Source organism: Astatotilapia calliptera, chromosome 14, assembly GCF_900246225.1.
Source record: "Astatotilapia calliptera chromosome 14, fAstCal1.2, whole genome shotgun sequence".
Lineage (NCBI taxonomy): Eukaryota > Metazoa > Chordata > Actinopteri > Cichliformes > Cichlidae > Astatotilapia > Astatotilapia calliptera.
The window spans coordinates 10961702-10988751 of record NC_039315.1 but is presented as its reverse complement, the minus strand read 5'-3'; the positions used below and the strand labels follow the sequence as shown (position 1 = coordinate 10988751).

Genomic DNA, 27050 nt, shown 5'->3' with positions numbered 1-27050 from the left:
CAATCAGACAATCTGGTTAGGGAAACATGATTAGTCAGAATATTCTCCCAAAAACATGAAATAAATAAAACAGTAAGAATTTACACCACAAAACAAAACTTTAACAAAACTGAAACCAAACCCATGCAACACAATCATTTAAAACACAATAAAAAAATTATTAAAAACATGCAAATCGCAGCATATTAACGATCTGCCTTATAACTGAAAATCAAGGGTGGATGTAGAGAAAGACCCCTGTGGAAGCCAAAATCAGGGAAAGACGTTAATTGGTTAACTGATGTGCAGAAGGACATCATGAGAGACGGAGCTTGGATGAATGAGAGGTCAACAAGGTGTCTCTAACGGAGGTTCAAAAAACAGTCAAATGGACCACTGAAGAGCTGAAGTGATGTTCATGGGGAAGAAATGTTTATTTTTATCTGAATCATCATTATGGTGAAGATTGAAATCTTAATGCTAAATGAATTTTAAAATACATATGAAACCCTTACTGTACCCCAGAGATCTCTGTGAATTCATCAGGTAAGCGTTTACTCATTTTCTAATATTTGAACTGTGCCAAATGTATTTTTAACCAATTATATTTCATATATATTGTTGAACACTCAGTACAGTGATTCATATTGTAGATGTGTAACTGTGTAACTATGAGACACTTCAAAAATGTCATTAATTGAAGTTAGGAGCTTTATTGCATTATAATTGCATTATGACACAAATCATCAGTGCATGGGTCATTTAGCAAGTTACTAAATCTCTAATAGCAATATTCAAAATATGTTACTTTAGTTATTAGGATTTTATTTAGCTTTTTTGTGAAAAGCTTCACTGAGCACATCAGACATTCTGTGTATTCTGAGACATTCAATATGTTTAAGTAACTCTGTTAACTAATATTCTCAGGACTTTACTTTCCCGTGTATTAGTCAGGTATTATATATTAACTTTACATTTTAATACTATTGTTGGCAGAGTGAAATATATTTTTGAGATAATGTTAAAATGACAATTAAATGTTTTCTACCATAAACTGTTGTTTATATCAGGTCTCCTTCAGTAAAATAAGAACACTCAACAAGCCCCCCACCATCATTTTATTTTATACATCAGTGAAAATTTTCAGTACAAACATAATAAACCAAACTGTTTATAAATGTAGTAAATTAAATTAAAGTAAATTAAAGTAAAGTAAAGTAAAGTAAAGTAAAGTAAAGTAAAGTAAAGTAAAGTAAAGTAAAGTAAAGTAAAGTAGGTTCATTCAGGGGGAATCATGTAGGTCAAACCTAAGCTTGCTCAGTGCCTTTCATCAGAACATCTCCAATCTGAAAGAAAGATGTTCTTATATATTATTATACACAAAGTATTGACAATTAAATAGTAGATGAGGAAAAACAATAAGTCAGAATAAAAAAAGCATTAAAATTAGAGAAAGTCACCTGAACATGAGGAGGAGCTCTGAGCACGTAGGTAACAGCATTGGCAACATCTATTGCTTCCAGAGGCTGTCAGAGAAGTGAAAAATGGTTAATAGTTGTATCTGAGTAACCATATCAGCAGTACACGAACAGTACGAATAATAATGTTACCTTATATGCAGAGTATGCACCAGCTGCTTTATCTGGATTGTCTTTGTAGAACCGTGATGCAAATTCAGTCTCCACTAAACCAGGAGAAATGCTCTGCAAAAAAAAAAAAAAAAGATAAGATAAGATAAGATAAGATAAGATGAGATAAGATAAGATAAGATAAGATAAGATGAGATAAAACTTTATTAATCCCTTGGGTGGGTTTCTCTGGATAATGAAGGAATTTCAAGAAGCACCTTGTGTATATTATAACAGGTAATACTGCTGTCTCAGACACTTTGTGCATGTGTTTCTTAGAAGCTGATATTGGTGTTAAAGGCAGTCTTGGAGCTGGGTGCAGTGTTTTTAAAGCCTTACTGTGGCTCGGATATGGCTCTTTTCTGCACGCAGCTCCTGCCTCAGGCCCTCCGTCAGTGCGGTTACAGCATACTTTGTGGCGGTGTAGAAATGTAGATCAGCATGGGGGATCACACTATGCCCACACAAGCTGCAACAGAAGACAGTTCAGAAGAAGTCGTAACCTGGTCAGCATTTACCAACATGCACTCATCTGTAGGTTATTCTTTTAGAGACACGATTTGGAGTTTCTCATTGGCGTTTTTTTTTTTATTTCCAGAGAGAAATACCTGGTGCTGACAGGTTTAATCAGCATTGTTTGCTTTCCTTTTTTTGGCTTGAATGCAACAGATAATCATTTGCTCCTTGTTATTGGGATAGAGCCATTGCCATTGTTATTACCCTCTTCTTTGCTTTTTCTATTGTTTGCTGTGAAAACAGTCTTCTGTGTAGTGTTGACAACTTTCATGGATGCTTCCTAGACTTTCGTAGGTGAACCAGTCATTGTTAACTTATTAGAATTTATAGCACCACTTTGGTTGCCAGGTCACTCTGATAAAAAGGGACTTCATGGTAAAATAAACATAATGATGCTAATACTGGAGGTTGCTATGTACCATGGCACAGATAGGGAGCATTGGCGTGTTTGGGTTGAATGTAAGGGAAAGTCCTGCCCTCCAGCTTTAACAAAAGGTCCACTGTGAGGTCCATTGTGTAGTGTTGTCATAATCAGAGACTGACTGTTTAATAAAGATTATAAGATATAGCCTTTGTTTAATAATTAAACCAATTTCACAAGCATACCCGTCACAAAGCATTATTAAATAAAACTGCACCTGTTGATGTTTATGATGTGCCCATCGTCCACGTTTCTCTCTTTCATTGACTGATAAGCTTCACGCGTGCAGATGCTCAGTGCAAGAACGTTCACCTGTAAGAGAAATAAACAACAAAGAAAATGTATCTGGAATCAACACCTCCAAATGGCACATCTACTTATTGCATCTCACACACAGTGGGTACAAAAATGCATTAAGACCACTGATCGGTGACCACACGCATCATGTTGTTACATTTTAATGGCCTGTTGGGAAAACCTTCATGTGAATCTTACATTCAATTCAATTCAATTTTATTTATATAGCACCAAATCACAACAGCAGTTGCCTCGAGGCGCTTTATATTGTACAGTAGATCGTACAAGAATAGATACAGAGAAAAACCCACAGAAATCACACACTACAACATTCGTAGACCAAACCAAGATGTGAGCTCTTACATCCATCATGTTCTTCCAGCTGCTGGTTTTGCCACTTAGCAGAGGTTCTGGATGAGATAAGCCAGCGTTGTTGATGCACACGTCCACACCTTTGTGCTGCTCTTTGATCGCTGCAAACATGGCCAGAATCTCCTCCTCTTTGGTCAAATCGCACTTGAAAGGAAACAAAACACCAGGATGACCGGCACTCTGACACTCTGCTGCCAGTTTCTGAAACCAAGAAGAAAAAGATGACAGACTTTAGAATCCATTATGTGTTTTTAAAGTGTATGAATTTGCCATTCAAATGTTATTTTGCCACAGTCCTAGGTCTGTGACCCAGTGTTTTGGTTTTAGTTTTGTTCCATGAATTATTAGATCTTTTTTATATTATGTTTATAGTTCATGATTTCTGTTCTTGTTCTGTGCTTCATGTTTCCTTGTCTCTCTGTGAAGCCCGTGTTTTTGAGCCTGTGTCAGTAAGTTCAGTCGGTGTATTTCCTGTTTTACTTTGCTAGTCTTCAGTCTGTGTGCGTCGGGTTCTGTTTTGCTGTCCTGTTTCACTGTGTTTCCCAGGTGTTTGCTCTTTGCCTTTTGCCTTTGCTGTAAAGTTACTGCAAATATGTAGATTGGAGTTTTCATTCTGGATATCAGAACTCAATAACTAACAGTGCATTTTCTTTTTAGCGTATCATCTGACTCTAGCATATTCTTCTGTCATGCCAATTAACCTTCACTACATCCATGAATCTTCTCTGTGGTCTTCTTCTTTACTTTCTGCCTGGAACTCTATATTCCATATCCTTTGTCCTATATATCCACTATCCTTCCTCTGCACATTTCCATACCCTCTCAGCCTTGCATCTCTAACTTTGTCTCCAAACAGTTCAATGTGAGTTGTTCTTCTGATATTCGCATTTCTTCCTTCTCCGTCATATCAGTCAGCTGCCTCCCTTTACTAGTCACAGTTCCATCATTTAAAATCCTTATTCTCACTTCAAAAAGAATCTTAGCAGCTTGTCTGTGTTTAGGTGTTCTACTACCTTGTGTGTGTTGTCTGGACCTTCCCAGTGTGAACATCTCACAATGGGCATATTTCATTGGCCTAATAATCACTATATTATGGAGGAGTGTGATTATATGATGATACCTACAAAAACATTTTTATCTTGCTGTGAACTGAACATTCGGTACACTTTACACAAGAAAATCAAAAGAACTGTACAAAGGCAAATCAATGAGAGTAATGAGAGTAAAAAAAAAATACAGCCGGAAACATATGTTTCCGGCTTTTTTCTTGTATTTTTTTTTTCTTTCTTTTGCGTAAGTTGTTAACAATAGAGTCACAGAGTTTGATTTACAGAGCTATAATACAGGGTGTGCTGGCTGCTGGCCAGCCTCTCTATGTTATGTAAGTCTGACACAGCTGGAAATGTTATGCAAAACGGTAACTTTAACATCACAATTTACTTCTCTGCTCGAGTCACTCATATACACAAATACCCGGTATGCCAGATAAGAGCATACCGGGTATTTGCCGACGCAGTCCAGCCCTGTATAGAGGTTAAATTACTCTATGCGTAAACTGAGTTTTCACTTCAAAACAAACCTGGATTTTTCCGACGTCCCTGGCGCAGCCCATTACTTTCATTCCGAGCCGGACCAGCTCTACTGCCACAGCCGCTCCAATCCCAGCCGAGGCTCCGGTCACCAGAGCCACTCTGCCCCTCCAGCGCTCCATCACAGCCCGGACACCGGTAACCTACTACACGCACGAAAAGCACCACAAGTATGAAGAATCTGCCGCAGAATGACCCCGGAGCGTCAGCTGTAATGCATCGATGAGGAGTCGATGTACTATATACACACGACCAAGGTTGTCCGTTCTGTGTGCTGCGTTAAAGTCATGTTCACACTGTAGGAGAAAAAAGTTTTCTGTAGTGATAAAATGCAACATGTAACAAATGTAACAAAAATATTAAATTAAATTAAACTATTTCTGTCTGTTTCGGCTCTTCCTGCACATATTTGCATAGGTAAATGCCACTTTGAAATCCACAGAACAGTTCGTAGCTGTTGCTTCACTTTCATTTGCAATGTACACTAGTCTCTATTTATTTATTTTTGTCATGGTTTCCCTTGGCCCAGTATATTTCTCTCTTAAAAATCAGACACCGACGTGGCACTTAGAGCATGCTGAGATTAAATCTATACATCTACAGAGATGCAGCGTAACAACAGTTTAAGTTTAATATTTAAGAGACAAAAAAGACCTCTAAAGTCATTATTTTGTTTCTTTTTAAATCAAATTTGTTAACCTGGATGGTTCCTACTAATAACTGTCCAGCATTCTAAGAAGGGTTTTCCTGTCACAGAAGGTTCAAGAGCAGAGAAGCAAACAGATTAAAAAACGACTGAAACCAAACTCTTTATTCCACAGATGAAATATTTCCAAGCACAATGAACAGACGCAAACACACCAGAGTCCTGAGATAAGATAAGATAAGATAAGATAAGATAACCTTTATTAGTCCCACACGTGGGAAATTTGTTTTGTCACAGCAGGAAGTGGACAGTGCAAAAGTTATGAGGCAAAAATTAGAATACAATAAGAATAAATACAGTACACAACTGTACAGAATAGAATAAAATAAAATACTATATACAGTAGAATAAAATAAAATAAATATACAATAAGATAAAAATAGAATACAAATACAAATTCTATATACAACTGAGTAAAAATACAACGATGACAGAAAGGATTATTGCACTTAGTATTATTGCATATGTATGGATGTGTGTGCTTGATCAGTTAAAGTCTTTATTATGGAGTCTGACAGCAGTGGGGAGGAAAGACCTGCGAAATCTCTCCGTCCCACACCGTGGGTGCCGCAGTCTCCCACTGAAGGAGCTGCTCAGTGCTGTCACAGTCTGCTGCATGGGGTGGGAGACGTTGTCCAACAGGGATGACAGCTTAGCCGCCGTTCTCCTGTCACTCACCACCTCCACTGGGTCCAGAGGGCATCCTAGAACAGAGCTGGCCCTTCGGATCACCCTGTTCAGTCTCTTCCTGTCCCCAGCAGAGATGCTGCCGCCCCAGCAGACCACACCATAAAAGATAGCAGAAGCCACAACAGAGTCATAGAAGGTCTTCAGGAGTGGGCCCTCCCACTCCTGAGTGAGGCCTGCGCTTGAGCAGGTCATGTTGATGATAAGTAATAAATGGGTATAAAATCCTATTGGTCGGTTCCTTCTTAGAAAACATTCCATTTCCAACATTTCTTGGAAAAGCACTCAGAAGTCACAGTATTTATTGTATTTGTTTTTAAAGCAGTGTAGTATAAAAGGTTGATTCTTAGTTCAAACATTTTCCCTTGATTTTTTTCCTTCTGGCTGCAATGAATTTTTAAAACAATCTTATTATTTTTTAGGTCTTAATATATGATCCTAAAAAAGCAGAGCATTCCGTGTGTCACGGCCCGAGGCCTCTCATCAGAAGGGTGAAAGGTACCCTTCCAACGTGTTTAAAACAGGGCACCTACTTTTATTTGTAGACCTTATATGAACTCTGGGCTATGTTGTGGGATTGTCTTTATTATGTAGTTTAGATTAAGATGGTTTAAAGTTACTTGCTATGTGGTTTACAAACGTTATGGGTTCTTTATGGGCATTTGAGTATTCAACTACTTTTGTTTGTATTTAGAAGTGATGGGCCATTGGACTCTAACTGCCAGTTACCTCTATCTGAATTCTGTACATCATTAATACACGTTCAATTCCTTTTCTCGTAATTTTTTTTTATAACTAACGTATTAGTAATTAGACTCTGCAACCATGTTCTACCGTTTTGTGCTAGTCCTGGTCGTTTTTCTCAGTTTATTTCTACTTTTTTCACCCGTGTCTGGGGACCCAGAGCAGAGATCCTTTGTTTACAGTAAGGATCAGCTGTTAGCGCTGAGTCCTGCAGCGGCACTGCCGGCGGACAGACCCGATATTCCCAGCGAGCTGAGGAGGAAAAGACGGGGGTGTCGTGCTGGGAAGGAGCGCCGTCGCCCGAGAAGGAGACGTTATCGACCATCTCTTCCTTCTGTAATTATTGGAAACGTAAGATCTTTGCCCAATAAGATGGATGAGCTCATGTCGCTAACCTGGTCACAGAGGGAGTACCGGCAATGTAGCATCATGATGCTAACGGAGTCGTGGCTAACATCGCTAACTCCGGACACAAGCGTGACACTACCGGGATTCCAGCTGCTGCGAGCGGACAGGACCAGAGACAGCGGTAAGAGGAAAGGAGGGGGACTGGCAGTTTTTGTGAACGACAGATGGTGTAACCCTGGGCACATCACTGTAAAAGAGCAACTCTGCAGCAGAGACATTGAGCTGTTAGCCGTTAGCATGCGTCCGTACTACCTGCCCCGGGAGTTCTCGCATGTTATCGCGATAACAGCGTATGTCCCCCCCTCGGCCAACGCGGATGCAGCCTGTGACTCTCTCCACTCTGTGGTCAGCAGACTGCAAACACAATCACCGAGAGCCCTTCTCATAATATCAGGGGACTTCAATCATGCCTCACTGGACTCCACACTGCCCACCTTCACCCAGTATGTGACCTGCCCAACCAGAGTCAATAAAACACTGGACTTACTGTATGCCAATGCAGAAGAGGCATACAGTTCATCACCTCTCCCTCCCCTGGGCAGATCTGATCACAACCTGGTGCACCTTGTCCCTGTGTATGAGCCCTTAGTGCGCAGGGAGCCACCAGCCACCCGCACAGTACAGAGATGGTCAGAGGAGAGCGAGGAGGCTCTTAAGGATTGTTTTGAGTCGACTGTGTGGGAGGTGATTTGTGATGACCACGGTGAGGACATCGACAGCCTTACTACATGCATTACTGACTATATAAACTTCTGTGTGGATAACACTGTACCTACCAGGACTGTACGGTGTTTCTCCAACAACAAACCTTGGATTACCCCAGAAATTAAAACCGTCCTCAAGCAGAAGAGGAGGGCCTTCAAATCCAGAGACAAAGAGGAGTTGAAAAGGGTGCAGAGAGAGCTGAGGGGACTGATAAGGAATGGGAAGGAGAGCTACAGGCAGAAGATGGAGAACCAGCTTCAACAAAACAACGTTGGTGAAGTCTGGAGAGGCCTCAGAACCATCTCGGGCCACAAACAGCAGAACTCTCTGCCTGGGAGGGATGTGAGATGGGCAAATGAACTGAATCATTTCTTCAACAGATTTGATTCAGCCATGAGGCAGTCTGCAACATCGGCTGCAGACTCACCCACCCCCACTGCTGCTGTTCCACCTCAGACACTTCACACCTCCTCTATTCACCCTGCTCACTCCCCCCCACCCCCAACAACAGCATCCAATACACACTCAACACAAGGCTCCAGCCTGTCTCTCTCAACCACCCAGGTTAGGAGGGAACTGAGGAGGATTAATGGCAAGAAGGCAGCGGGTCCAGATGGCATCAGCTCGAGGGTCGTCAGGTCCTGCGTGGACCAACTGTGTGGGGTGATGGAGCACCTCTTCAACCTGAGCCTGAGGTTGGGAAGAGTCCCACAGCTCTGGAAAACCTCCTGTGTTGTACCAGTGCCAAAGACTTCACGCCCCAAGGACCTCAACAGCTACAGGCCGGTGGCTCTGACATCCCACCTGATGAAGACCCTGGAGCGGTTGGTCCTGGCTCAGCTTCGGCGCCTAATAAGCTCATCACTGGACCCACTTCAGTTTGCCTACCAGCCTGGCATTGGAGCGGATGATGCCGTCATTTACCTCCTACATCGTTCCCTCGCTCACCTGGAAGCACTGTGAGAATCATGTTCTTTGATTTCTCCAGTGCCTTCAACACCATTCTTCCCTCGGTTCTAAAGGACAAGCTGGTGAACTCTGGAGTGGACCATCACCTCACTACCTGGATCCTGGACTACCTCACCGACCGACCACAGTATGTGAGGACTCAGGGCTGTGTGTCGGACAGGGTCGTCTGCAGTACGGGGGCCCCACAGGGAACGGTTCTGGCTCCGTTCCTCTTCACCATCTACACTGCAGACTTCTCCCACAATTCCACCCAGTGCTTCCTGCAGAAGTTCTCTGATGACTCTGCAATAGTCGGCCTCATCACTGATGGGGACGACAAGGAGTACAGAGGTCTGACCCAAGACTTTGTGGACTGGTGCCAGCTGAACTACCTCCAGATCAACGCCAGTAAAACCAAGGAGCTGGTGGTAGACTTCCGCAGGCACAAGCATTCTCCACTGCAACCACTGAACATCCAAGGTATGGACATTGAGGCTGTGGACAGCTACAGGTACCTTGGTGTTCATCTGAACAATAGACTGGACTGGACTCATAACTCAGACGCCCTCTACAGGAAAGGGCAGAGCAGGCTGTACCTGCTGCGGAGACTCAGGTCGTTTGGAGTGGAGGGCCCACTCCTGAAGAAATTCTATGACTCTGTTGTGGCTTCTGCTATCTTTTAAGGCATTTCTATTGCTTGGGACACCAATCTATTCTGACTTTAAGAAGAAAAGGTTTCTTCATATATAAACTGGACATGTCAGATATCAGTTATTCAGATTACTTTAGCTGACTTTAGCTGACAAAGATATAATTGATCTGCTCTTTGACACTGAAGATTAAGATTCGTATTTTCCTTTTTATTTTTTTGTAAAACAACACAGTCAGTCATGCCCATGCATACCATTTATCATGGTACTGCTAAAATAGCAGAACAGCAAAGATATTCTCTATAACACTGTTGAGACTGTGCATGTATGGGTGCAGCAACCTGAGGGAGCTGGGCTAAATCTGTCTAACCTGAATGGACAGGATTTGCTGTTTCATGCTCCCAACAGTGACAAATACACAAGCAAAAAGCAAAACTAGAGAAAAATCATCCAGGAGGGATCAGAAGAGAGCAATGGCCTCTGGTAAAACTGTTTGCAAAACCATTTCATTTACAGGGGTTGTCTTGTTGTTGCCATCTCTTCAGGGCACCATGGTTACTGTCATGTGCACAAAAGCGGATTAAATGGATTCACAACAGATTATGCTTCCTAGATGGGGTCAGTGATATGTTAAAGAAATCGCTCATTAAGGTCTAGTAGCTCACAAATGTCAGCAGAGTGTGACAGAGTATAAAAACAAATATAAAATCGAATTAATATTTAAACCACGCTGTAAAAAAGAATTACGTAGAAAAACAGAAAATGTCCTGGTAATTTTCTGTTTTGACTTCGCTGCACTCAAATGAAGTCCAGAGTCACCAGATTTCAATCCAACGGGATGTGGGAACTTAAAAGATTCACATTACGGATGTGCATCTAAAAAATCTGCAGCAACTGTGTGACCAAAATCTTAGTAGGAGTGTTTCCAGCACCTTGTTGACTCTGCCATTTAGAGTTTAAGCCGATCTGAAGGCAAAAGGGGTCCAACTTTGTAATAGCAAGCTGTATCTAATAAAGTGGCTGGTGATTGTTTTTCAGGCAACACTTTAACAAAATTTATATTTTATTACAGCAGTTAATTATGTTGATCATTTTCATGAACGAGTGTTGATGGCTTTATCTTCTCTCGTTTCATAAAGGATGCCATGGATCAAATGCCAAAGGAGGAACGCCCCTTTGAATTCAAACAGCTCTTACTGTGGCCGCCACATAGACATTTCTGTCACTTCACTCAGTTTGTGTGTTCTGGGAAATTCAATATGTTTAAATAACATAACATAACATTAACATTCTCAGGACTTTTTACATTTACTTTCACATGTATTAGTAGTATGTTATTCATTAACGGTATCCAAATATTTCAGCTATTTTTCAGCCCTTTCTGTGCCATACAATGTATAAATTTAATTTCCTTTAAATAATACATAATAATTATGTAGATACATAATTTTCTAATAAAAAAAATAACAGAGTGCAACAAAGTTTCCTTGAACACCATTTTATTAGATAAGTTAGTGAAATTATTCAGAACAAACATCATAAAGTTATATAAGGACCAGATCATAAACTGTCCCCTGTGTTTCAGTCATTACTCACATTACCTGTGAGATGCTACTCTGTAAGATTCCCTGAAGTACACTATCATATAATTAGCAAGAACAACATGACCTTAAGCTATAGCCCCACACACTGACACAAATCCCTAACTTACGTGGATACGCATTTCTTTTAGCGTTTAATTCTAAACGCTGAAAACCAGCTCTAACACTGTTTAAAAAAAGACTGCCACTGTGATTACACTGTAGAAACAGGTAGAGTGGGTAGAAATGGAACCTCCAACCTCATCACTGCATTTGTTAGATGTTTAAGATGAGGCTCTGGCTGCTGGGCAGGGGTTAGCATATACTCAGCTTTAATATCTCTCTGGGCTTTTAACTAGCCTTGTGTTTGCATGGTGTGTGTGCAGATATTTGCAAAGAGCTAATGTTGAGTTAGTTGTATAATGCAGTTGCTTCCATCATGGATGCAGTTTGTGCTTTTACCATTGTGCTCTTGTCAATTCATGCAAAACAAGAAATACAAGTAATGTCCTTATTTTTACTCCTCAGAAGTTGATTCCCATTTTACAATTTTCCTGCTGCTTACACACGAACTAAAATCAGCTGGTTATAGAGCAACAGCAAGACATGATTAACAGTTTTTTCTTTCTATTTGGCCATCCTCCAGATGATTGGAAGAACCTTTAAAAGGCCAGTAGTGCTATAATTGTTACAACTGTGTTGTATTACTGAAAAATGTACCGTAATCTGATTACAGCAGCATGTTACACCCAATGCTGGTCGTCAGTTTCATAAAGGAGAAGAATTGGTCTTATTAATTCAGGAGCGTCTCGTGGTGCAACTCTAAGACTTCTGCTCTGTTGCTAACATCTGAACCTCTCCAATCTGAAAGAAAAGTTATGTTAATGTTACCTTTTTATAACACCACATAATACAAGAAAACAAAAAAAGTTAAATAAGTCACAATTAAAAGAAAATGAAAACAACAGTAAATCACAAACCAGAACATGAGGAGGGGCACCGAGCACGTATATAACAGCGTTGACAACGTCTTTTGCTTCCAAAGGCTGCAAGAGAAATGAAAATTTTTTTTTTTTTAATCCGAGTAATCATCTAAATAGTACATGAACTGCCGAAATAATAATCTTACCTTATATGCAGAGAAAGCTCTGGCTTTTATATCTGGATTGTTGCTATAGAGCCGCAAAGGAAATTCAGTCTTCACTAAGCTGGGAGAAATGCTCTGCAAAAGAGTAGATACTGAAAAGAACTTCAGGAAGCATTGTGCATGTGTGTCATAGAAGCTTATATTGGTGGTAAAGGCAGCCTTGGAGCTGGTTACAATGTTTTAAAGCCTTACTGTGGCTCGGATATGGGTGTTTTCTGCACGGAGCTCCTGCCTTAAGCCCTCAGTCAGAGCGGTTACAGCAAACTTGGTGGCGGTGTAGAAATGTACATCAGCAAGGGGAATCACATGATGTCCACATTCACTAAAACAGCAGGCAATTTGTTAGCTTTTACACAGATGGGCATTAAACAACATGTATTGATCTTTAAGTTATTCCTTTAAAGCCATGTCTGATTGATTCAAGAAAATCTGTGGCCCACCACAGAGCTGTATCAGGTCTGTAACAATCATTTTGTTTTGATGATTTGATAATGATAATTCCTGAGCTGTGCACCTTTTCCAGCGCAGACATTTTTTCTGTGTGTTCCATGTGGGCCAAGAGGTTTTTGGATTCTCTTGGCTGTTTACTGTTCTGTTGTTGGTCCTTCAGGGTTTCATTTTCTAGCCATAATTCCTGTTTGGTTTTCTGTGATTTTATCATCAGCTTAGATTTTGCTTTCTTTCATATTTCTCAGGTATAGTTATCATTTAATAAATCAACAGATTAACTAAATCACTTTTTTCTGATTTAGCTCAGCTCTTATCCCTGACACTTTTTCTTATGGACTGTGTGCTGGCTAAGAATAAATGAGGCATCTTTGGTTCCTGCCCTCTGCCTCTCTGCATCCTGCATTTGGATGCATCTCTTCACGATTCTAAAACCGTAACAGTAAGTTTTTCTATCATTGTTAATGTAGCAGGAATGTTGTATTATAACTATGTGTAGATGAAACCAACAGTGTATGCGACATGCGGGCTCGTCATTGTACATCAGCAAATAAAAATGCACCTGTTTATGTTTATGATGTGCCCATCGTCAACATGTCTCTCTTTCATTGACTGATATGCTTCACGCGCGCAGATACTCAATCCAAAAACGTTCACCTGCAAGAGACCGAGAAGAAGAAAAAAAACTTTACATTTAATCATTTCTTCTTGTGCACAAGTGTAAATTAACCCACAGTGTTAATTCTTACTCAGGTGCAACATTAAAAGCACTGATAGGTTACATTTATTATTTTAATGTATTGTTCTGCTGGGACACCCTTGATGTTACTTTGAAAGAAATCACAAACATCGCTGCAGACCAATCCAGGAGATAACACTGAGCTCTTACATCCATCATGTTCTTCCAGCCGCTGGTTTTGCCACTTAGCAGCGGCTCTGGGTGAGCCAAGCCGGCGTTGTTGATGCACACGTCCACGCCTCTGTGCTGCTCTTTGATCGCTGCAAACATGGACAGAATCTCCTCTTCGTTGGTCAAATCACACTTGAAAGGCACCAGAACACCAGAGTGGCCGGCACTCTGACACTCTGCTGCCAGTTTCTGAAACCAAGCAGGAAACAAAAACAGACTTCAGAATCCCATGTGTGTTTAATGTATGTAAAAATCGTTCACAATTTAGATTTATATAAACTTAGTGTAAATAAGTAGATTTAAGTTTTCACTTTGCATATCACCTCTAAGTTTACAGATTGAAGTCAACTGAAGAATCATTAACCAAAGTCTTAAAGGGAAAAAAAGCTGCACAAATGCCGTTTTAACATAAAGCTGCCGTCATATTCTGTCTGAAAAGATGACAAACTTCAGGATTCCCTTTGTGTGTTTGCTCTGTGTTTCAATCTACCATTTAAACATTTACAGTGAGGAACATAAGTATTTGAAAACCCTGCGATTTTGCAAGTTCTCCCACTTAGAAATCATGGAGTGGTCTGATATTCACATTGTAGGTGCATTCCCTCCGTGAGATACAGCATTTAAAACACAATTCAGGAAATCACATTGTATGATTTTCAAAGAAGCAAGAATTCTGGCTCTCAAAGACCTGTTACTATGCCTTTAAAAAGTCCACGTCTACTCCACTTATTAATCTAAATTAGTAGCACCTGTCTGAGCTTTTTAAAGACACCTGTCCACCCTACAGCCAGTCAGACTCCAACTGCCTCCATGGGCAAGACCACAGAGCTGTCAAAAGAAATCAGAGATAAAATTGTGGACCTCCACAAGGCAGGAAAGGGCTACGGGGCAATTGCCAAGCAGCAATTGTTAGAAAACGGAAGAGGCTAAAGACGACTGTCTCCCTTGGACTGGGCCTCCATACAAGATCTCACTTCATGGGGTATCACTGATGATAAGAAAGGTGAGGAATCAGCCCTCAACTACACAGGAGGAGCTGGTTAATGTAATGAAGAGAGCTGGGACCACAGTTTTAGAGGTCACTGTCAGTAGAACACGTGGTCTCAAATCATGCATTGCACGGAAGGTTACCCAGCTCAAGTCATCACATGTCCAGGCCCGTCTGAAGTTTGACAGTGACGATCTGGATGATCCAGAGGAGGTGTGGGAGAAAGTCATGTGGTCAGATGAGACCAAAATAGAACTTTTTGGTCTAAACTTCACTTGCAGAGGAAAAAGAAGGATGAGTTGCATCCCAAGAACACCATCCCTACTGTGAAGATTTGGGGGTGGAAACATCATGCTTTTCTGCTAAGGGGACAGGATGAATGAGGTCACCATTCAGAATTCTTGCTGATTTCCAAGTGTTCAAATACTTACGTGCAGCAGTGCAATACAAATAAATTTTTGCTTGAGGCTCTTTGTGAACAGCTCACAAAGAGTATACTATACAGCAGGCACATGATTATGCAGTGATGCCTGCCAAAGACATTTTCTACATTTCTGTGGTTTTGAGGTGTGACACAAACTGTGAATTGCACAATCAACACATAGGTTTATGAGAAAAATACATCTAACTCTGCTGAAAAATGATCCTCATAGCATTAGATATCAACCAATACTTCGTGACAGAGTCACTTTACATTAAATTACTCCCCGCAGAAACTGCAAACCTGTATTTTTCCGACGTCCCTGGCGCAGCCCACCACTTTCATTCCGAGCCGTGCCAGCTCTACAGCTATAGCCGCCCCAATCCCGACCGAGGCTCCGGTCACCAAAGCCACTCTGCCCCGCCAGCGCTCCATCACAGCCCGGACGCCGGTGTTCAGACACGCACGAAAGAACAAGGAAAGAATCACAAGTATAAAGAGCGTGAGTGACGAGTGTCCTGTGATATAAAGCATTTATATAAACATCTCAAACATAACTGACACCGAGGCTGCAGCACATTGGCACAGCAGAATTCCTCCTCCTCCTGAGTGTACCCTGGTGCCACGCTACGCCCCACGCTCTAAAACAGGTTTGTGTGCTGCATTAAAATCAGGTGCAAACATAGGAAAACAGATCAATCAGCTCTGTTGTTGTAATTAAATACTTCAAGGGAATTCAGATTGCACAAACTGATCAAAAGCAAGTAAAACTCCGACTTAAATTTAAGAGTCACATCTAGTATTAGTATTTATTTCAGTACTGGCTATACATTCCTTTGCACCATCTAATGTGCTTCTAAACGGACACAGGAAAAGTTGAGTTTATATAACGATAAATACATGGATAGATTTATGCAAATATTTTTAGGATTGGTTTGTTCACTTATTTGCAGGTATTAGTAATGTGGAATGGACATTATAGAAATATATATGAGCTATTTTACCACTGATTTATGTATTTTTTATCTTAAATATATTACTATGTTAAGCAATTCTTTTTGAATACTGAAATATATAATTTGAGATATTTTCATACTTAAGGTTTAATGTTTTACACCATAAAGTTTTTCTAACAAATATCCGTGAAGTGCAATTAGATAGGGAAGTACAACAAAGTTCCCCCCAAAACAATTACTTGATTATTTCATACCTTAGTATATAATGTCTATAACAACTTCATAAAACTGTTTAATGACAAGTTAAAATCATCTTCATAAATGTAGCAAAGAAGTATAAAAAAAAAAATTCACTCCATTATTTGACAAGGTCACATGGTGTAGTTCTATAAGGGCTGCTCTGTCGCTTGCACCTGCTTTATCGGGAGTGTCCTTGTAGAGTCATGGAGCAAATTCAGTCTCCAATAAACCAGAGAAAATGCACTGCAAAAAAGAGTGGATACTGAGGAAACTCAGAAGAGTTGTGCAGGTGTCTCACAGAAACTGAAATTATGTGATTAATGTATGTGAGAGTGGGAAACTCCAGCAGATCCCAGGAACAATATCAGACCTCTGTTCAGAAGAACACAGTCCTAGAAGAGCGCACCTTCATACTCCCAGGGTCTGGTAGAGGACCCGAGCTTTAAGGATAAACTACCCGCAGGAGAGAGAGGGGATTAAAAAAAACAATGAAGTCTAGTTACAGAGTTTCAAAACACATGGCATTTGTTTATGCCATTACTACACATTAACTAAACACACAAGAAGCCAGCAGGAAGCACATTAGGAGCAAAGCGAGCTGGAACACAGTGTGACACAACAGAGCACACAAGCAAACCGAGACTTTAAAAACACAGGACATGGAAAAACAAAACCGAAGGAAAGCAGAAAAGACAACTCACAAAGTAAAGCCGAAAGTAACCAACTAGACACAGCACTGTGAGAAAAACACACAGCATAGAGAAACATGTGGGAGGCTACAGTCAACTAAAACACAAAGAATCCACCTCTAAGACTACTTATCATTTTAAGTATAAAACAGAATGTACGATGCTGGAATACTGACAGAGACACAAAAAAATAAAAGAAACTCAGTCAATTAGTAATCAAAACCACAGCTTAAGAATAACAACGAGTCAGTAGGTTCACCATTTTATTTAATTATTTACATGTATTTGTGATGTGTCACTTATTGATATTACATAAATATATTTTCTATTTATTTTTGCATTTTCTTTTTCTAAAATTTTTACAATTATCTTACATATCTTGCTATACTTCATTAATACTACTAATGCTTAATTTCTCAAGTACATTTATACTTAAGGTTCAGACATGGTTTTTAAACGATAAAGATTTTATTAAAAATCAGACTTCCCTTAATGCAATTTAAAAAAAGAAAGGAAAAAAAGAAAGAAAAAAGAAATGCAACAAATTTCCCCTGAAGATTGTTTTTTATTTTATACATTTGTGAAAAAAAACACAACACCATAAAATTGTTTCATGATCGTATCAAGTCATTATCTTTTAAAATGTTGTAAAGAAGTGAAATCTGTCATTGTATAATTTGAGAGGGTCTTGTGGTGCAGCTCTAAGACACCTGCTCTGTCCCTCGCATCTGAATGTCTCCAATCTGAAACAAAAGTTACGTGAACGTTGTCTTATTATGAGTCAAAGTTAAACAGGAAAGTCTTAATAAGACACAATAAAAAGCATAAAAACAAGAGCAAAGCACAAACCTGAACATGAGGAGGGGCACTGAGCACATATACAACAGAACTGGCAACATCTTTTGCTTCCAGAGGCTGTGAGAGAAGTGAAAAGTGACTGAATACTCTTTACTTGAGTAATCATATCAACGATACTTTAATTATAGGAATGATCCCTTTACCTTATATTCTGAGTATAGACCAGCAGCCTTATCAGGATCGTCTTTGAAGAGCCGTGGACCAAATTCAGTCTCCACTAAACCAGGAGAAATGCTCTGCAAGAAAAAAAAAAAAATCATGAGGGAACTCCTGTACGTACTGTGTATGCGTCTCATAGCAACTGTTACTAGCATTATGAATTATACTAGCACTTTATGAGCTGGTTATGGTATATTTTAAAGCCTTACCGTGGCTCGGATATGAGTTTTTTCTGCACGCAGTTCTTGCCTCAGGCCCTCAGTCAGAGCGGTTACAGCAAACTTGGTGGCGGTGTAGAAATGTGTAGTTGCATTGGGAAGTACACGATGACCGGACATACTGCAACATCAAACAGATTACAAACCTGAGCAGGTAAGCAGAAATAACATTAAAAGTTCTTCTTTTAAAAGGCAAGTCTGACTGAATGATGCAAGAACTTCTGTGGCACACAGAAGCTGAGGTCCAGAGCTGCAAAAACTGGTTTATACTCACAAAAATTGCTTAAGTCCAAAATCTGGATTTGATAGTTTGATACTGATCTCCAGTCTGGATTTTCCTTCAGCTTTCATATTAGTTTGGGTTCTGGTTGGCCAAAATAACTGGAGATGTCACTTTATTTAGGACAGTTTTATGAACATTTTAAATACTGTCTGACATTTTTTTTGATGGTTTATCCTGCAGATGAATAAACACTGACCTCAATGAGGTCTTTAAAATCTGGACTCAGTTATTTTGCAAATTTCTAAATGTTGTAATAACAGGCATTTTGTCAAAGCAAAGTGATGGCTGTTTCAGTGCAAAAAAGGTCCGATCCCTACAGAAAACAGAAATCACTTCGGTGTTAGGGCTGTCCGATATAACGATATATATCGGAAGACGATATGAAAAAGTCTATCTTTTCATATTACGCTATCATTTGTTTCATGGTGTCACAAAATAAACTGTTTACGACCATATTTTTTCATCGTTTTGATGGTCACTGTAGTGGTTATATTAATTTCTTAAAAATCTCTCTTTCTCTTATATTTAAAATAACCACACTACGGACGGACAAGTGACTGTTTTTACATGTTGTCATTAGCAGCTACGACGGTAAACCCAGTGTGTGGCTCCGTCATCCGCTTGTTTATTTTCCACATAAACCTTTTACAATAAAGCTCAAGATCCTGTTGAGATGTTTCAAAATAAACTGAAATGATGACAAACAGAAAGACCACTCAAAACAAATTGAGGACCTTATTTCTAAACGAGGGGCTAGCTCTGTAGCATGGATATGGTTTGGTTATGAAAAGTCTGACATGGACCAGAAAACTGTGCTCTGCAAATTATGCAGGAAACCGATCTCCACCTCAGACTCTAACACGGCAAACCTCTTTAACCACCAACACAAGAGTCACGCAAAAGATTATGGAGAGAGTTTATGGATGAGAAGCAAAAAAAGAGCAGTCAGGTGCTTAAAATAAACCTTAGACTCAAACGTTAAAAAACAGGCTTTTCCAATGTAATAAATTCATCCGAGTCAAGGTTTCTGGATAACTGGAGAATATTCCTCATTGAAAAGGGTGCCAGAGGGGTTTTCTATGAAGCCAGATTAATGGCTTAGCAAACTGAGGCTTGAGCATAAAGGCACAATTTTCTCTCTAACTTGGCCAAATAAGCACAGTAAGAGCAGGTTGTGTTCTGAGTTTTCATCTAAAATTGACTGGTAGCGCCATGCTTTAGCTGATTTCGTTCTTTTCTTTTCTTTTCTTTTTTTTTAATTCATAGCATGTTTTAAGTGAAATACAGATTCTCTGCTGGGGGAAAATGTTTTATATGTCCAAGTTTTTAAGCTGAACTTTATGAAAACCACTGAAGAAAGCATTGCATTGTCGTGGGAATGTACATGTATTAGTTTGGTGATTTGTTTTTAACTTTGATTCTGCTGGAAGTGCAGCAGAACACACACCAAGAGTCTTTGTTCAAGCAATCAAGTTAGTTTCCCTTTGATATATTGACAACATAAAGAAATTTCCATGTCTCCTGTGTTAACCTGTGGGACAATAGGCCGCACCAAGAGGGAACTCAATGATAAAATAATTTAATTAAACTTAAATTTGTTTATTTTACCGCTCTTTGAGCAAAATCCCAAGATTTGCAGCATTAACCTTTTGTCTTATTTGCAATTGTTGAATTTCGCTGCTATAGGTTTTATATTTTTTCTTTAGCGATTTTTAATCCGTATTTTAACATTATTGTCAACAAAACGCCTGTTTTTAGTGTGCTCAGCGCATGAAACAAAGTCCCACTCAACAGAGAAAGTTGACAACCACCATTGTGACAACCGTTACTACCATAATGGGGCTTTAGGTTTTGCTGAGCCAGCTAACCTAAAGAAAGCCTGGCTGTGTTGAACTTCATCCGTAATACACCCCTCAGCACAACTGCACCGACAGGCAGCATTGTGTAAACTTACCTGCTTGAATGTGACGAAGTTCATTAAAATGTAAAAGTCCTGCCCTCATTTCACTTGTAGCTTTCTTTCAAAGTTAGAAAATGTCGGCCATTTAAAAATAAAAAATTGTGCAGAGTTGCAAAATTAATATCATATTCACAATCTGAATAGAGAACATGCCAACATGAAAACATATGTGTGTTCTTATTAATTCAACAGTTTTTCACTTCACAAGCTTGCACAAGCAAATAAAACTGCACCTGTTTATGTTTATGATGTGCCCATCATCCACGTTTCTCTCTTTCATTGACTGATACGCCTCACGCGTGCAAATACTCAACCCAAGGATGTTCACCTGCAAGAAAACAAACAGAGAAATCTTGCACAACAAAGGTTTTTAAGCAACTTTGAATTCTGTTTAAAACTGTTTGAAAGTGTTAATGTTTAAACAATACCACAGCAGTAAAATCACTGATGGGTGACCTTTGTCACATTTGTTATTTCAGTTCAATGTTTTACTTGAAAACCACTAGTGAATGTCACATCAATGTAAACCAGGATCTGAGCTCTTACATCCATCATGTTCTTCCAGCCGCTGGTTTTGCCACTTAGCAGCGGCTCTGGATGAGCCAAGCCAGCGTTGTTGATGCACACGTCCACACCTTTGTGCTGCTCTTTGATCGCTGCAAACATGGACAGAATCTCCTCCTCTTTGCTCAAGTCACACTTGAAAGGCACCAAAACGCCAGGGTGACCGGCGCTCTGACACTCTGCTGCCAGTTTCTGAAACCAAACAGGAAACAATAACACACTTCAGAATCCCATCTGTGTTTAATGTATGCAAAAATCGTTCAAATGTTAGATCTATATAAAGTTAGTCCGAATAAATAGATTTTGGTTTCACTTTGCATATCACCAGTAGCGGTTTTTGATACGGGCAACACGGGCGGTTACCTGGGGCGGCATCGTGGTGGGGGGGCGGCATCACGGGCATCGGCAAACAAAAAATTAAAAAGAAAATTGCTCGTGCTCATGCTGCCCCGACATCATGCCAGCGCATATTGGGAATGGCATAGGCACCGATCGGTTTTCTATCGCCCATTTGCTGGGAGTAAGGGCGCCCTCCGTTTGCGCCTGCTGCTTGCGGCAAAGGAAGGAGAGGGCGGGGCAGCGGGGGATTCACTGGCTGGCTAGAGCAGCGTCTAATAACCCACCCCCAAAATAAAAACAAACCAACAAACACGAAAACGCCTGACATTATGATACAGACTTATAATTTGCACCGATGATTTTGCGAAATTCTATACGTTCAAAGTGAGCGCGAGAGCCCTCGGTGCGCCTGCTTGCTGCTGAAGTCAAAGTAAACTTTATTGTCATCTCCGCTACATACAGTCCAGTATATAGAGAGACAAGACGGCGAGGTTCCAGTTACAAAAGTGCAAGTAAACAAACAATAAATATAAGAAGAGTAAGAAAATAAATATACACTTAAGACTCGGGGTAAAGGGATAAATAACAATTTAAAATTTATAATTTACAGTTTGATGATTTAAAGTCTCACACACAACACATCGAAAGGGGAGGAGAGCCCTGCTGCTTCCAAATAGAGCACATTTCATTCATAATGCTGTAAATCCAAGCCCATTATGTATTCTTGATTTGAATACTGGGTTGTGTGAAATCCCAGAAATAAACCCTAGACAAAGTGAATCTGTGAACTAAGGTGTAGGTTTATTAAGTTATGTTGTGGTGATCCTCGAGTTGGGGGATGGGTGTTCATACTGGAGTGCAAAATTAAAACCAAGATGGACAAGAACAGTTCAAAGCTATCAGGTGCTCAGTTTAGAAAAAAAGAAAAGAAAAGAAGAGGAGGAGAAACGAAGGATACAGGTAAGCAGATGTGTCATTGGATAATGGCGGGTTATGTATCCTGAAACAATCAGAATCAGAATACTTTATTAATCCCTAAGGAAATTATGTGGGTTACAGTTGCTCCAAGAAGAATTGGTAAAAATAGTAACAGTAACAGACTACTCCAAACTCCAAACAATACATTATGTTACAGATTTAAATATTAATTAGTCATTGTCAATTGTTGATTTGTCCTGTTCTCATTGTATGATGAATTATGATAGCTGTTTGGTAGCCGTTTGCATACTATGCATACTCTCTCAAGACAAGAACTAACAGACTTAAAAACTCCTTTGTCCCACACGCCATCAAACTGTTTAACTCCTCTCTGGAGGGGAGAGGGAGGGGAAACAGGAGGACAAAGGAGGGGGGAACAACTAAGCTGTAGTGCCTCTTCACCTCACTGTGCAATACCTTGTGCAATACTTTTTGTAAATAGTCAACAGTGCAATAGACTCAATACTTGAAATGTGCAATTCACTTGTATTTTTATTTTTTATTCCTATTTATTCTATTTATCCCCTTTGTATATTTTATTTATATTTGTCTCTGTATTTATATATGTGTGTGCGTATATATATATATATATATATATATATATATATATATATATATATATATATGGAAGTCGAATTTCCCAGAGGAACCCACCCGAGGGATTAATAAAGTTCTATCTCTCTCTCTCTCTTCATGTGTGTGTGTGTGTGTGTGTGTGTGTGAGAGAGAGTGTGAGTGCGCGTGTGGGGGGGTGGGGGGTGGCAGAGGGAGTGTTCGCCCAGGGCGCCAAACAGGCTAGGACCGCCACTGCATATCACCACAAAGAGCAGTGCATACCATCTATAAACAGTCAGCTTACGGATCTGTGTTCAGATGTTATACCAACTCGAATCTCTGCCATCTGAATAATCACTGGCCAAAGTCTTAAGGTAAAGAAATCTGCGCAAATGCCGTTTTAACATAAAACCGTCGTCATATTCTGTCTTTCTCATATAATATCACTTTCTGTTGAAAGTAGCATGAGTGACAGTTAGTTGGAATTAACATTTTGTGCGCAAGCTGTTTAACCGACGACTAAAGTGTAAAGCAGAAAAGCGCTATACAAGAACGAGCACAATTAGCGTTTACCAAATAAGTGACACGGCTGCAAATTTTCTGCATAAAGCCAACAATAAACAGCAACATTTACTGTGCGATTTACATTAAATTACTCTTTGCAGAAAGTTTGAGTTTCTATATCAGAGCAAACCTGAATCTTTCCGACGTCCCTGGCACAGCCCACCACTTTCATGCCGAGCCGGACTAACTCTACGGCTATAGCCGCCCCAATCCCGACCGAGGCTCCGGACACCAGAGCCACTCTGCCCCGCCAGCGCTCCATGACAGCCCGATAACTGCAACACACACGAAAACACCACAAGTATGAAGAAAGGGACGTTGAGCCTGCAGCACAGTGAGCCCTGGAAATGTCAAGCACATGCGAACCGCAAACGTCGCACAATCAGTACGTCATACGTCTCGGCGTATGCGGCGTTCACGTAAATCAGTTGCAAACCGTAGAAAGCAGTAGCATCAGTTCTGTCACTGCGATTACATACCGTACTTCAACCGATCATAGCCTTACTCACATTTAATTGACAGTAACGCATATCTTTCACTTTACTGAAGTTAAAACATATCAACCATTAATAGAACAGACAGACCTGTCACAAATGTAACTCCCACTGCGTATTTGCTCCGTAAAATCAAAGATACGACGTAGAAGCCGTGACTCAAAATCTGTGCAACGGCAAAGAAAGAGCATGGCTTAAGAGGGAATGTATTCATATAGTTTTAAGTCTCTGTGACCACGAGCATTACAGTTTATTTGGATAACTTCTTCACAATAATAACTGTCTCGCCACTGCTCCACCAGGTCACCTCATCTGCCAGTAAGAGGCGCTAAAAAGCAGGGCCGTGCAGAGACGTTTAAAGGGGCGGGTGCTCAAAGTTAAAAAGGTGCACATTGAACCAGGCTGAATAACAACAACACACATTCATCAAGAATCTAATATGGCATCGCATCATACTATATCACTGTTGTGAGGTGGCGACAAGGCAAAGCAAACGTAGCCTATGTTTTACCTGATGGGTACAATGTTGCTGTTGAGGGGTTGCTGCTGATAGTGCTTGAGGGCAGGGCTGTGTTGATCTGAGACTGTAGACATTAAAAAGTCCATAGCAGAGATGGTAGCTGATTAAACAAGTGTCATGAGATAATAAAAAAATGCAAAGATTGGTGACAGCGCTTGGAACCATAAGGCAGCAAAAAACTGTGAGAAATAATGTAGGCTCTGCCTGTGAATCACTCTTTGCTTCTCTTCTTTCTTCCATCCCATCATCTCATATATCACTCTCCACTTGCTGTCTATCTGAGAACAAGGCACAACTTGCTATTGCAATAAACTATAATCTAATCATCCACACCTAACAACTCTTGCACTTAATCTATAATAAAATGATGACAGAAAAATGTTATAGCACTGCCTTTAGTAGCCTCACACAGCTCCTACTGTTTCCTCCTCATGTCTTTACCAGGCATGTCTGGACAATGTTATATCATGAGTAATAATTAAAAAAAAATCCATATACATAAAACAAACACATGCAAGCACACACAGTGACATTTTAGACCTTCTTCAGAATACTGTATATACTATGGGCATCACGGTGCTGATCCAGAAGCCTTACATTATTATTTGTTACTAGAGCTACAATAATAAAGCAATGAGGAGGGGGAAGTAATAAATATGAAAAAATGTCATTATGATGATTCCATTTGTTTCACTATCCACTCTGTGCAGGGGCAAAGCTTATTACATTTTTAAACTGTAGAGATACAATCATTTTACTGCTGTAAAATCCAAATTTTGTCTTATTTAAAATATAAATCTAATATAATCTGCTTCTTAATGTATGTTTTTTAAAATACAGCGTGTGTTTTTTAAAATATTATAATAATGCATAATTATGTGGACATGCATATTAGACCGTTTTTTAGCAAAAAATAATCCCCCCCAGAAAGGCAGGAAAAGCTCTGTAACTTACTTTAAAACTAAATATGTTCACTAAAACGGTGACAGAGCTACAGACCCATGACAGCCTTACACAGTGAGCTAGCAGCTATGACCAGCACTACTTGTGCAGTTAATAAAAGGACAGGTGTGTTCGTCGCGCTGTTGCAAACAAAGCACGCTCATTTGTTTCAGTTCGTCAAATTGCGACAAGACAACTTACCAACGTGTAAGTAATAAGCCAATACTCCTGGGTGCTACACACTACAGTGTACGCTGTACACCTACTTACTGGTTTTGTCGCATCACTCTGTATCTCTGAGTTAACTTGTGTTTCTCCTACAGCTCCGGACTGCAAAAAATGCGCGTGCTCTTTGTGAGCTCGTTCCCGGCTCGTAACCAGCGCGTTCTGCCGTCAGGAGCGATTATTGCTTAAATGTGATCATGTGACTGATGCAAGCCAGATCCTTTTATTTAGCAAAACTGTGATTAATAGTATGTATTATTGTTGAGGGGCACAGACAGGACTCCGCACGCACACACACATAAAAAAAATTAAATAAAAAATAAATAAATTAAAAGTTGCCTCAACAAAAGGGCACTTTGGGGACCCATCAGGAAAGGGGCGGGTGCTCAAGCCCCTCCAGCCCCCCCCCCCTCTGCACGTGCCTGCTCCTGAGTGTACCCTGGTGCTACGCAACTAGAAATATATATGAGCTATTTTACCACTGATTTGTGTATTTTTATCCCCCCGGATTTCACTATCAACTTAGATATATTACTATTTTAAGCAATTCTTTTTGAATACTGAAATATATATTTTCAGATATTTTCATACTTAAGGTTTAATGTTTTACACCATAAAGTTTTTTCTAACAAATATCCGTGAAGTGCAATTAGATAGGGAAGTACAACAAAGTTCCCCCCAAAATAATTACTTGATTATTTCATACCTTAGAATATAATGTCTATAACAACTTCATAAAACTGTTTAATGACAAGTTAAAATCATCTTCATAAATGTAGCAAAGAAGTAGAAAAAAAAATTCAGTCCATTATTTGACAAGGTCACAGTCCTAGAAGAGCGCACCTTCATACTCCCAGGGTCTGGTAGAGGACCCGAGCTTTAAGGATAAACTACCCGCAGGAGAGAGAGGGGATTAAAAAAAACAATGAAGTCTAGTTACAGAGTTTCAAAACACATGGCATTTGTTTATGCCATTACTACACATTAACTAAACACACAAGAAGCCAGCAGGAAGCACATTAGGAGCAAAGCGAGCTGGAACACAGTGTGACACAACAGAGCACACAAGCAAACCGAGACTTTAAAAACACAGGACATGGAAAAACAAAACCGAAGGAAAGCAGAAAAGACAACTCACAAAGTAAAGCCGAAAGTAACCAACTAGACACAGCACTGTGAGAAAAACACACAGCATAGAGAAACATGTGGGAGGCTACAGTCAACTAAAACACAAAGAATCCACCTCTAAGACTACTTATCATTTTAAGTATAAAACAGAATGTACGATGCTGGAATACTGACAGAGACACAAAAAAATAAAAGAAACTCAGTCAATTAGTAATCAAAACCACAGCTTAAGAAT

The 27050-nt window shown here is 39.9% G+C and overlaps 3 protein-coding genes across 4 annotated transcripts; all 3 read right to left on the bottom strand.

Annotated features, from left to right (window-relative positions):
• Positions 1-1207: 1207 nt before the first annotated feature.
• Positions 1208-5084, bottom strand: LOC113035703 (dehydrogenase/reductase SDR family member 11-like). Its single transcript, XM_026191338.1, has 7 exons — positions 4793-5084; positions 3205-3414; positions 2762-2856; positions 1947-2076; positions 1590-1682; positions 1440-1505; positions 1208-1325 (listed from the first exon to the last, which is right to left on the bottom strand). Exons 1-7 carry the CDS (start codon positions 4922-4924, stop codon positions 1287-1289), a joined length of 765 nt encoding a protein of 254 aa, XP_026047123.1. The 5' UTR covers positions 4925-5084; the 3' UTR covers positions 1208-1286.
• Positions 5085-11132: 6048 nt separating this feature from the next.
• Positions 11133-15771, bottom strand: LOC113035700 (dehydrogenase/reductase SDR family member 11-like). Of its 2 annotated transcripts, XM_026191335.1 has the most exons (7): positions 15447-15768; positions 13714-13923; positions 13387-13481; positions 12570-12699; positions 12360-12452; positions 12211-12276; positions 11133-12094 (listed from the first exon to the last, which is right to left on the bottom strand). In XM_026191335.1, exons 1-7 carry the CDS (start codon positions 15675-15677, stop codon positions 12053-12055), a joined length of 867 nt encoding a protein of 288 aa, XP_026047120.1. In that variant the 5' UTR covers positions 15678-15768; the 3' UTR covers positions 11133-12052. The 2 variants fall into 2 exon arrangements, with proteins under 2 accessions (XP_026047120.1, XP_026047119.1); XM_026191334.1 differs by having other exon boundaries at positions 11133-12276; positions 15447-15771.
• A 1810-nt stretch (positions 15772-17581) lies between these two features.
• On the bottom strand, positions 17582-25747 carry LOC113035701 (dehydrogenase/reductase SDR family member 11-like). The gene is made up of 8 exons (XM_026191336.1): positions 25733-25747; positions 23637-23781; positions 21053-21262; positions 20740-20834; positions 18255-18384; positions 18030-18122; positions 17878-17943; positions 17582-17771 (listed from the first exon to the last, which is right to left on the bottom strand). The coding sequence occupies exons 1-8, from the start codon at positions 25744-25746 to the stop codon at positions 17730-17732; spliced, it is 795 nt and encodes a 264-aa protein (XP_026047121.1). The 5' UTR covers position 25747; the 3' UTR covers positions 17582-17729.
• Between the last annotated feature and the right edge of the window lie 1303 nt (positions 25748-27050).

Coding starts and splice junctions, on each gene's coding strand:
- LOC113035703 (XM_026191338.1), bottom strand. CDS start 4,924: ATGGAGCGCTGGAGGGGCAGAGTGGCTCTGGTGACCGGAGCCTCGGCT. Junction 3,415..4,792: donor GGGACGTCGGAAAAATCCAG/GTTTGTTTTGAA, acceptor TCTTGGTTTCAG/AAACTGGCAGCAGAGTGTCA. Junction 2,077..2,761: donor CACATCATAAACATCAACAG/GTGCAGTTTTAT, acceptor CTTCTGTTGCAG/CTTGTGTGGGCATAGTGTGA.
- LOC113035700 (XM_026191334.1), bottom strand. CDS start 15,677: ATGCTTTATATCACAGGACACTCGTCACTCACGCTCTTTATACTTGTG. Junction 13,482..13,713: donor GCTGGAAGAACATGATGGAT/GTAAGAGCTCAG, acceptor GGTCTCTTGCAG/GTGAACGTTTTTGGATTGAG. Junction 12,453..12,569: donor ACACCCATATCCGAGCCACA/GTAAGGCTTTAA, acceptor ACTCTTTTGCAG/AGCATTTCTCCCAGCTTAGT.
- LOC113035701 (XM_026191336.1), bottom strand. Junction 18,123..18,254: donor AAACTCATATCCGAGCCACG/GTAAGGCTTTAA, acceptor TTTTTCTTGCAG/AGCATTTCTCCTGGTTTAGT. Junction 17,944..18,029: donor GTCTATACTCAGAATATAAG/GTAAAGGGATCA, acceptor CTTCTCTCACAG/CCTCTGGAAGCAAAAGATGT.